This window comes from Papio anubis, chromosome 6 (assembly GCF_008728515.1).
Source record: "Papio anubis isolate 15944 chromosome 6, Panubis1.0, whole genome shotgun sequence".
NCBI lineage: Eukaryota > Metazoa > Chordata > Mammalia > Primates > Cercopithecidae > Papio > Papio anubis.
This window is the reverse complement of record NC_044981.1, coordinates 52,604,416-52,616,905: the sequence shown is the minus strand read 5'-3', so window position 1 is coordinate 52,616,905 and position 12,490 is coordinate 52,604,416. Positions and strand designations below refer to the sequence as shown.

The window sequence follows — 12,490 nt, the reverse complement described above, 5'->3', positions numbered from 1 at the left end:
ATTAATCAATGTGATATGTCATATCAACAAAATAAAGGACAAAAACCATATGATCCTTGATGCTGAAAAAGCATTTGACAAAATTCAACATCTCTTCATGATAAAAAAAAAACTCAAAAAACTGGGTACAGAAGGAGTATATATAAACATAATAAAAGTCATATATGACAGAGCCACAGCTAGAATCATACAGAATGAGGAAAACCTGAAAGCTTTTCTTTTAAGATCTGGAACATGACTAGGATGTCCACTGTCACCACTGTTATTCAACACATAACTGGAAGTTGTAACTAGTGCAATCAGACAAGAGAAAAAATAAAGGGCACCTAAATTGGAAAGAAAGAAGTCAAATTATCCTTGTTTGCAGATGATACGATTTTATATTTGGAAAAACCTAACGACTCCACCCAAAACTATTAGAACTGATAAATGAATTCAGTAAAGGTGCAGGATACAAAATCAACATACAAAAAGCAGTAGCATTTCTACATGCCCACAGTGAACAATCTAAAAAAGAAGTCAAAAGAGTAATATCATGTACAATAATAGTCACAAGTAAAAGCAAAAATCTAGGAACTCACTTAACCAAAGAAGTGAAAAATCTCTACAATGAAAACTATAAAATGCTGATGAAAGAAACTGAAGAGGACACACACAAAAAATGAAATATATCCCATGTTCTTGGATTTAAAGAATCAATATTGTTATAATGTCCATACTACCCAAAGTAATCTACAGATTCAAAACAATTCCTATCAAAATATCAGTGACATTCTTCATAAAAATAGAATAAACAATCCTAAAATTTATGGGGAACCACAAAAGACCCAGAATCACCAAAGCTATCCTGAGAAAAAGGAACAAAACTGGAGGAGTCATTATCTGACTTCGAATTCTACTACAGAGCTATAGTAACCAAAACAATATGGTACTGGCATAAAAACAGACTCATAGACCAATGGAACAGAATAGAGAACCCAGAAACAAATTTGCTCACTTACAGTCAACTCGTTTTTGACAAAGGTGGCAAGAACACACATAAGGAAGATAGTCTTTTCAATGAATGATGCTGGGAAAGCTGGGTGTCCATATGCAAAAGAATAAAACTAGACCCCTATATCTTGCAATACACAAAAATAAAATCAGAATGAATTAAATACTTAAACCTAAGACCTCAAACTATGAGACTACTACAAGAGAACATCAGAAAAACTTTCCAAGACATTCTTCTGGGCAAAAATTTCTCCAGTAATACCCCACAGGCACTGGAAACCAAAGCAAAAATGGACAAATGAGATCATATCATGTTAAAAAGCTTCTGCCCAGCAGAGGAAACAACAAACTGAAGGAATAATACACAGGATGGGAAAAAATATTTGCAAACTACTCATCTGAGAAGGGATTAATAACCAGAATATATAAGGAGTTCAAACAACTCTATAAAAAAGTATAATAATTGTAGTTTAAAATGGGCAAAAGATTTCAGTAGACATTTCTCAAAAGGAGACATCCGAATGGCAAACAGGCATATGAAAAGATGCTCAACATCACTGATCATCAGAGAAATGCTAATCAAAACTACACTGAGATATTATCTCACTCCAGTTAAAATGGGTTTAATCCAAAAGACAGGCAATCACAAATGCTTATGAGCATGTGGAGAAAAGGGAACCCTCATATACTGTCGGTGGGACTGTACACCACCAATTAGTACGACCACTATAAAGAACAACTTCAAGGTTCCTCAGAAAATGAAAAAGAAAGAGCTGCCATGTATGATCCAACAATCCCACTGCTGGTTATATGCCCAAAAGAAAGAAAATAAGTATATTAAAGAGGTATCTGCACTCACATGTTTGCCACAGCACTGTTTACAATATCTAAGATTTAGAAGCAACCTAAGTGTCCTTCAACAGGTGAATGAATAAAGAAAACATGGTACTTATACACAGTGGAGTACTATTCAGCCATTATAAAGAATGAGATCTTGTCATTTGCTACAACATGTATGGAACTGGAGGTCATTATGTTAAATGAAATAAGCCAGGCACAGAAAGACAAGCAACACGTGTTCTCACTTATTTGTGGGATCTGAAAATCAAAACAATTGAACTCATGGAGATAGAGAGTAGAAGAATGGTTACCAGAGGCTGAGAATGGTGGGAGTTGCTTTGGGGTGGGGAGGTAGGGATGGTTATCGAGTACAAAAAAAATAGAAAGAATTAACAAGACATGGTATTTGATAGCACAACCAAGTGACTATAGTCAATAATAATTTTATCGTACATTTTAAAATAACTAAAAGAGTATAATCAGATTATTTGTAACACAAAGAATAAAAGCTTGAGGGGACAGATACCCCATTTTCCACGATGTAATTATTATGCATTGCGTTCCTATATCAAAATATTTCATGTACTCCATATATAACTACTATGTACCCACAAAAATAAATATATTAAAAATTTGTTTAGAAAGGAAATCTATTTATTTACATGAAGGAAATAAACTTTAAAAATGATTTTCAATAAGAAATAACTCTCTTTTACCTTATCTGATATATTATGAGTTAATGTACATTTAAGCTCATGATTTAAAACCCTGGGAAGAGTAAATCACTATCATTTTAGATGTTAATATGACCAAATATGAAATTATTCTTTCTAAGTTTAGGCTGAAGGTTATTGGGCATGAAGAAATAATTTGGAGCCAGGGTATAAATATGAATGGATAAAATATTTAAAGAATGCAAATTATTTCCATATGTACTTACACTTCTACAAGTATATAGAAGTATCAATGGCAGAAACTTTGACATGAAGAAAACTTGGGTTGGGTTTTGCCTACTCTGACTTCTCAGACTTGTTTTCCCCCTCAGTATAATGGAGATTTTAAAATAATAATACCCACCTCATAGTTTTGGTATACGGTTTAAATGAGATAGTTAAGCTTTATTTTCAAGGTAAGAGCTCAAAATATTAGTTATTATTATTGTTGAATTTAGCATCTTTTTAAAATAATCGAATGAAATGAATTAATCAATCCTGCAAGTGACCAAAGGCTCACTCCCTGTTCAACATATTGTTAGCCTAGTTTCAATTCTATTACACTTAAAAGAATCCCAATTAAATTATTTTAAAATAGCCTGCATTTTAAGACCACCACAGACTGGAGAAAACCTTTACTTTAATTAGTCTGAATTAGTGTTACTCTTACTGCACCTGGCTCATCCTAAAAAACAGACTGTATGAAATGTCACAATAAGTGCAATAAAGACCCAAAGAAAGAAACATTATTGTGAGTTGATTTTCCTTGTTTATTTTTCTTTTTTTCTTTTTTTTTTTTTTCCAGAGAAGACAGTCTTTCACCAAAGGCCTATAAAGTGGAATTAGCCATACACTTTCTTATTCTTTTATTAAACCATTATAATTATCCCAGGAAAACTGGAAAACCTACGAATACATTGAAAACTAGCAAATTTGTAAGTTGGTTTTAACATCAATAGGTTCTCTGGCTACCTCCTCTCTATTTCTACAATAAAGTTTCTTGCTCATTTACTATTTTAACTGTTTACTATCTGTCTTATCATTGGAATATATGCTTCAGAAATTGGCATCCTGTCATTGTGTTCACTCCTCTCACCCCAGTGACTCCTCAGTGAATGGTACTTGGTAGACACTCAATAAATATTTGTTGAATCAATGAATAGTGGTGGAAAACTGAGTAACAGGGCTAGAAATAGTGACCAGTTTTTCTACTAGTCTTGATCCATAGATTATATACTATATCTTTTTAATTGTATTTTTTCATTGACAAATAATAATTGTACATATCCACGGGCTGCATAGTGGTGTTTTGAGACATATAATGTGTAGTAATCAGATATACTTTTAAAGAGCCTCCACAAATAGGAATTTTAGGTGGTCAGTACTAACTTGTTCAGGATATCCTCAAGTGTAACCAAACTTTTTTTTCTTGGCTCTAATTTATGTCTTCCCTTTATTCAACCTCCTCTGTGGTATAGGAGTTGGTAACCTGCATGATCCCTGCCTTTGAATTTAATCTAAGAATATTTACAAAGTCAAGGACTCACTGAGTCCCAGCAGGTATATACTCTGAAGATGACAACTTTCTCCAAAGTTTGAAGACAGATGGTGAAATATTGAAATGTTACAGAAATAGACTTCTCAGAGTCGCTTTTTAGTTGTCATGGGAAAGAGAGAAGTATATAGTGATAAATGAATTAATTAAATCACAGCTAGTAAACTCATACTTAAAGTGAGACATCCCATAACTGAGTCAATACAAATATTAGAATTTTTAGAAGAAAATATTACAGTGTCATTCTTTTTAAAAAATCAGAACATACTGTATTTAAGACATACAAGATAAGCTCTTGTTCACTCAAGACTAAAGCTTATAGCTAAAGTGGACTTCTGCTCTAAAATTTAATCTTTTCTCCTCAAACTAAATGTATCAGACATCACCTAGTAAATTGTAATAACTACAGCCGAATATGTACAAATATGACTAATCCGAGAGTCGGCGCCAAACTAGTTTTGACCTTTCGTTGTAAAATGATCCCTTATGGTCTTCCAAAAGACACGGACGTATTTTAGGGGCCACAAACAACAATTCAAATGTCATGTTGTAAAATAAAGTAAAAACAAAGCTTCTTACTCAAGAAACGAATTTTAATTAAGGTCAAGAATCTTATCTGAATTAGAGTTTATATTTGTTCTAGCCTATACTGAAGCTGTTTGATGGTTCATTCTTAACTTTGAATGACTTAAATGCTCTCACAACATTAAAGGCATGAAAGTTAACATGCTTTAATTAAGTATGATAATTGATTGAAAGTAAAGAATAATTTCAAATAATTTCTAACTATGGAGATTGAAGAAGTCGCTCCAGAATCATTTCAATTGCTACCAAATTAACCACTCCCAGAGAGGAATGGATAATGACAACAACTCTCTGAACCTATTGAAAACTAATCTAATTAGAGACATTTTGCTGAAATGCCAGAGTAGGTAAGATAAGAAGGTGAGTGACAGAGCAAAAATTCCAGTGACTTTTTTGGGGGTCTGGCTCTTGTAAAATGTATTAGTCACAAAAAGTATAGAAACACCTTTAGGAAACTTTCTTTTCTTGTACCCAGTAACGAATCAAGGAATTCAATTAAATCAAGATACTTCTAGTCTTCCAAAGATAGATAAGAGGAAGAGAAGAAAGGAGGTGTGAATAAAGGAAAAAGGGAAAGGAAAGAAAAAGCTTTTAGTTATCGAGCAATTCCTTTGTATCAGGATTGCATTAAGGGCTTTTCATAGATTAGCTAATATAAATCTTACATAAGAAAATTATTAGTATCCCCATTTCATAGATGAAGAAACAAAGGCACAGAAAGGTAAAATGGTGAGTAATTTTCCCAGAATCAGATATCTACCTAAAAGCAACATTGATTTTAAACTTGGGTCTAGTCTACTAAATGCCTTCATTATTTTTAAGTATTACTCTCAATGGCTTCCAATAATAATGAAAAATAACAGTGAAACTTCCAGAAAATGGTCTAAGCAGTGTTCCTACCCACATCCTCTGAACACGATTTTCTGGATGTTATAAAATTTAGTAATTTCACCCAGTTTATTACTTTCCTTGGGGAGATTCAAATGGAGGAAGAACTGTATAAATTACAATGATGATATGGCACAAAATACACATTTAATAACTATTTACTCTTCATAATTATGATAAAAACTACAAATGCGTAACTTAAATGGAATAGTTTACTAATTTGTTTTAGACTTAAAACTAAACACTTACTAAGGAGTTAATCTTGTTTCTACTAGGATACATTTGGTCAGAAGCAGAAGTTGACCACATGATGGAAAATATAATTATTAGGTGAGTGAACACTGGAGTTGGGATGAGGCTATGCATGTGTATGTCTAACACACTCAGAGCCAGCTACTCATAATTATTTGACTTGAATGTGAGTCTATATCTATCCATGATCGATCTGTTTTTGCTCAAAAGTGGAAATTGGTTTATTTGTTAATAATTTAAATGCAGGAAAGCAACAAAACAGTCAAAGTTGATTAAACTGGCAATCCCATTAGAAATGGAAAAATCTTAATATTTCAAGTATATGAGTTGACTATTCGATAAGCATAATAAACCATTACAAAAATGAAAATGTCATCTAAATGTTGATAACTAGAAAATCAGGAAGCAGGTGTGGCAGTTCTGTTTTATTTAGCTAAACTAATCCAACTAGATCTCAGTTAAGAACAAATTTATTTGATAAGCATACCTGATGTTTTATCTCTGACATAACCTGATTTTCTGTATCTGAGCCAATCATATCATCCTACCCTTTAACTTATTAAAAAAATCAATTAATTCTATTTAAATTACTGTATAATTGTGTTCTCTCCAAAGTATACACAGGCACCCATTTGAAAAACAGTGTGTATAATTATAAAGGTACTTACATATTTGGTTTCTCGACCAGCTGCTCTTGGAAGAGTTGTGGGAGTCTGTATGAAAATAAAAACAATTATACTTCTGAAATAATAAAGTAAATAATAATAGACTTAACATCTGGAATGTGTTCACCTTCTTCTCAATTGAGACTTTCTAAACATTGGTCTCTCTATACAATATCTTTTTTTGAAAATTATTTTATAAAATGATATCACTTGATTATTCTTTTCACTGACTTTATCTATCAACTTTCTGCTAATTTCTCCTTATTTATTGATGATGTTAACTCATAGATCATAATAGTTCTTTCCTCACATTTCTTCTGTAATTTTTGCCTATTTCAAAACTCATGTAGAAATCTCTGTCTTTTCAACTTTTTGAGCTCCTCAATTCCAAAGATGTTCTCATCTACTCCATTTCAATCATTCACTCCCAGAAAGCTCCTTAATTTTACCTTCGCCAGTAAAACAGAAACTCTCAGAAATTTCAATTACAAATGTCCCACACTCAGACCTCTACCTCCTATCCATCATCTTCATTTCTCTAGTGCTGCTAGTACAACATCCACATCATTGGGACTTCCAAATCACTGACCTTCATCAGCGTTATTCCGGCTTTACCTCTTAGCTCGTATTATTTAATATTATAAGTCATTTTAATACTTTTATTTTTTTATCTTCTCTCTTCCTGTGACAAGTTCACTTCCAAAAAAAAGAACTCAACCCTAAATTGGCCTTGCCATCCATTTTTCTCCATACTTGTATCTGAGATGCAAAACATTGTTGGAGAAACTCTTTCAAACAAATTAATTAATTTTATTTTAAATTAATAATTATCAATTTCAAATGTGCATTTGGTACTGCCCCAAATTCTGCTTTTGTAGGCCTACTTTCTGAGATGAAATAGCTATTTGATTCATTCATCCACTCAACACATATTTATTGTGCATCTACTATGTGCCAGTCACTGTTCTACACCCCTGGGACTTATTGGTAAACAGAAGAGAAAAAATGTCCCACCATTGAGGAGTTCACATTCTGGAAGAAGAGAAATAAGCAATGAAATCATAAATAAGTAAATTATATGTTAGAAAGGAATAAATGCAACGAAAAAGAGTAGAAATAATTTGAAGCCTAGGGCAATATATGCGCTTCCAGATAAAAATTTATTTGCTTCTATAAAATACCTCATATTTTTCTGAACCACCTTGATGTTAAGGAGGTCAAGAGTGCTGGGAGTTTACAATTTTAAATTAGATGATCAGTGTTGAGAAGGTGACATTTGAAGGAGACTTCAAAGACTTGAAGGAGTAAGGGAGTTGAGTGTGTGGTATTCTAAATAAAGAGCATTCTAACAAGAGGGAACAAGTGCAAAGTTTCTAAGGTGGATTTTCTCCACTGAGAATTGTGGATAGAAAACTGGAAATAATCTTTCCATAAAGGACAATAAAAAACTGACCAATATATTGAAAAATATTTAATCAAATACATCAATGAACTAAAAAGAGAGCGAATAATTGCTGGGCAAAATCAAAAGAGGATGGGAACCTGGAGAGAGAAGTTCAGCATTTCAGAACGCTTTTGCCCTGGGGATGTTTGCAAATAATGATGAGTTGCTTGAGAAGCTAACCCAAACTTTTGATATCTCACAGGTATATATGGAGAAAAGTCAACCAGGACTCGCCAAGAACAGATTGGGTCCCTAGGAGTAAGAGTGACCCAGAAGACTCACATAGTCTTCAGCCTGGTATCAAATCATCTGAAGATGACTGTCCAGAAAAAAATAATCTCAGAACCTTAAATTAAATTCAGGTAGTTTTTTCTTGCTAGTGCTCCCAGTGTCTGACAGAAACAAAAAAAAAGACTTTCTATGGAAAGGTAATATCATATGAAGTCTCCATTTCTATTAAGAAATTTTCAAATAGGATATCTAGCATACAATCAGATTCAGATACACAAAAAGGCAAGACAATGTGAATGAGGATAAGCGGAAATAATAAACAACCAAAAAAAAAAAAAAAAAAAAGACCCCCAGAGATTAAGACATGTGTCTTTTCAGAACCAGACTGAAAACAACCATACTTAACCATGATTTTGGAGATAAAGGCAGAACATTTTTCACAGTATGACAGAAACTATAAAAAGATCAGTGATATAACTGATTTGAAAAGAAACTAATGTGCTAAGACAGGAGCATGCTTGACATATCCAAGGCACAGCAAGGAGGCTAGTGGGCTGGGATGGAGTGAGTAAAGGAGAGAGTTAGAAGAAAAAGGCAATCACAGAAGCATTGGGGCACCAGACCATACAGGCCCTTCCAGGACCTTGTGAGGACTTTGCTTATATTCTGAGGGAAATGTGTAAGCACTTCTGGCTTTAAATAGAGGAGGGTCATGATCTGACTTATGCTTTAAAAGGTTCTCTGCATTTCATGTGTTAAGAATAAACTATTGTGAGTCAGAGGTATAGGGAAAAAACTCTTGTACTATCCAACAAAACACAGTGGCTCAGTAGTGCAGAAGCCATGAAATAACCATAGTCGACATATTCTGAAGCTGTAGAAACAGGATTTCTATAGAAGAGATGTGAAATGTGAGAGGAGGAGAAGAATAAAACATGACACCAACATTTTTGGCCTTGAGCAAATGAAAGAGTGAAATTCTACCAATGGAGATGAGAAGGCAACATATGGAATCATTTTGTCAGAGAAAATCTAGATTTTATTTGTATGCATATTGAGGATAAGACATTTGTTAGAAGTCTAAATGGAAATGAAGAGTAGGTATTTGGAAGTCTGCAGTTTGAGAGAGAATCGTGGACTAGAAATAGAGTTGTCAGCATATATGTAGTTAGTTTTTATAACATAAAACAGAGTGAGATCACCAAAGGAATGAATATACAGAGAAATGAGAAGTTTGAGGACTCATGACTAGAGCATTCCAACATTAACAGTTTGTGAAGAAGAAGATGAACCAGCAAAGGAGACTAAGAAATAATAATAAAAAGGGAGATAGAGGAAAAACAGATAGAGTAAGGCATTCTAAAATACTCTAGAGGGAAAATGTATCAAAGAGGAGGGTGTGAGCAACTGTCTCAAATTTTGTTGCTGTCATCTCAACTCAGGACTGGGTTTATTGCAATGCAGAGGACTTCAGGAACCTTGGAAAAAGTGGTTTTGGTGACATAAAAAAGGAGATTTAAGAGGAAACTGGAGAAAAGGAATTGAAATTAGAATATATAAACTTTTTTTTAACTTTTTAAAATGCATCCCTATCACACCTTCTCCCCTCAATCTTAGTTAATGATCTTACATTTTACTTCATTGAAAGGTGTTAGTTATGAAATAACTAAAGATATTGGTTATAAAATTATTTCTCTTCCACCAAACTACAAACATTCTTGCATCTATAGCTGTCATGTCCTTTATTTTCCATCCTGTTACAATGAAGGAATGAAGGACATTTCCAGCTTATTATCAAATGGTCTTAGCACATTTGGGCCACTATCACAAATATCATTGACTGAGTGGCTTATAAACAACAGAAGTTTATTTTCCACAGTTCTGGAGACTAAGAGGTCTAAAATCCAGGCACTAGCAGATTTGGTGTCTGGTGAGGGCCCACTTCTGGTTCATAGATGAGGCCGTCTTGTATGTCTTTACATGGTGGAAAGGGTAAGAGGTTTCTCTCAGGACTGTTTTGTAAGGGAACTTACCCCATTCATAAGGTCCCCATCCTCATGACCCAATCATTTCCTAATGGCCCCATCTGATAATACCTTCATATATTTCAACATATGAATTCTCAGTAGGTGGGTGGGGCACAAATATTCAGACCTTTATTTCCCCTTCTTCTCTAGAATTAGTACTTCTTTCTCTGCTGAGACCAATGCCACCATATGCAAATTTGATCTGTCATTTTCAGCTTCACAAAACAAAAAATTCTTTCTTGACCTTACTACCAACCTAATTTCCTTTTCCTTTTAACAGCCAAACATTTCAAAATAGTTGTTTTGTTTTGTTTTTACATATTCTATCCCTGCTTTCTCATGCCACAACACATTTAAACATCAGAGATAAGATCAATGGGGTGAAGTGAGGGACTACTAAAATCTGAGGGTAGTAAAAAGAGGTAACAATGAAGACAATATCAAAGTGGTCCTTCAGCCTTCGGGGAGAAAATAGTTAACTATAGGTTTCAACAACTGGCCAGCTTCTGATGAATCTTTCCCTTGATCCCTTGCTTAGCAATGATGACTGGGACAGCTATTGGAAGAGAAGAATATACCATAAGCAGAGGTGCAGGGAGGCAGAAAGGAGGGTCAGGGTCACCAGGGTGGAGAGGAAGTGGCAAGTGGGAACTGGTTGATACTATGGCACTTCTCCCTTCTGAAGCACATGCTCCTCCTGCTCTTAAAGAATAAATAAATAAACCTCACCAGAATTGGCAAGTGCTAGGACTTGGGTTTCAGGACCTGCCACCCCAGGAACCAGGCATATATACACCCAACTTAGTTGACATGCTCAGGGAAATTTGAGTTTCCATGGAAACATAATAAGACATCTGAAAAACTTAAATACTATAAAAGAAAACAATGGTTCCTCTATTCCACTCCTAAGTATTTACCCAAGATAAGTGAAATCATATATCCATACAAAGTCTTGTTTACAAACGTTCTTGGAAGCTTTATTAGTAATAGCTCCAAATTAGAAATAACCCAACCATCTATTAACTGGTGAATAGATAAACAAAGGATGGAACATCCACACAGTGGACTACTAATCAGCAATTAAAAAAAAAAAAAAAAAAGAGCTACTGATCCATGCAATGATATGTGGATGAATTTCAAATGCCTTCTACTAAGTAAAGGCTAAAGTGACTACAGACTATATAATTACATTTATATGATATTCTTGAAAAGGCAAAAGCATAGAAACACATGAAAAGATAAGTGGTTTCCCAGGACTTGGGTTAGAGGGAAGTATATACTAAAAAGGAGCAGGGAACTTTTTCAGTTGATGGAAATGTTTTGTTTGGAATGAGGTAGTAATTATATGATTGGATTCTTTTGTCAAAACTCAGAACTGTAAACTAAAAAGATGGAGTTTACAGTGATTACATTATGCCTCAATAAATCTTATTTAGAAGAAAAAATTACGTCAGCTTCAACAAAGAATGTAAGATAGGAATTGAAGGAAAGAATAGATACTGAACAAAATCTTGAACTGGAATATTAGATCAAGGATTCCTCTTGAAGGAATTAGAAAATAATAAATAGAAAAATATGAAGACTAAGAGACATGAAATACAGAATCAAAAGTGACAAAATCAGTATTATAAGAGTCCCATTATAAGGGAATAAATATTTGCAAAAATAATGATTAAAAATTACCGAGAATGTAAGGGAAAGAAAAGATCGAAGACTTCATGTGAAAGGTCATAAAGGGTAACAATCAAAATATACAAGAAAAAAATGCATGCCTAGATACATCATAAAAAATATCTGTAAGATCATACATAAAGGTAAAGTTTTATACAGAAAAGCTTGTACAGCAATTCTGTAAATGATCACTCTATAGCCGAGGAACGAGTATCATGCTGACAAAATAATTCATAAGTATGTTGTTGAAGAAGAAGAAACCTAGGGGGAAAATGTTGAAGAAAGAGGACCTACAATTTTATTTGCAGCAAAACTATAATTTAAATGAAAAGGCAAAATAAAGATGTTATCATGGACAGAGCTCACAAAATCTACACAAAAAGATCTTGCTTTATACAACTGAAGCAAGATTCCAACAAGAAAAACAATAAACCCAGGAAAAAGCTTTGAATGTGTGCAAAATAAGGATCTAAATCAGAAATAAGTATCTAAACAAAGGAAAGATCAAGAAGTGTTCAGACATAAAGTTCAAAACAATACTAATAAATTGTATGTGTATGTGCTTGTGTTTTTACATACAGGTTGATTAAAAACAAGTAGGAAGTGAAAAATGCTATAGTGCTTAC

The 12,490-nt window shown here is 33.6% G+C and overlaps 1 protein-coding gene across 12 annotated transcripts in view; it reads right to left on the bottom strand.

Annotated features, from left to right (window-relative positions):
• Positions 1-12,490, bottom strand: part of MLIP (muscular LMNA interacting protein) — a 256,877-nt gene that overhangs the window by 92,965 nt on the left and 151,422 nt on the right. For all 12 annotated transcript variants that reach the window (XM_021937387.2, XM_021937382.2, XM_021937392.2 and 9 more), the window contains one exon: positions 6,495-6,539. In XM_021937387.2, the coding sequence (XP_021793079.1) occupies positions 6,495-6,539 (45 nt within the window). The remainder of the gene's footprint in view (positions 1-6,494; positions 6,540-12,490) is intronic.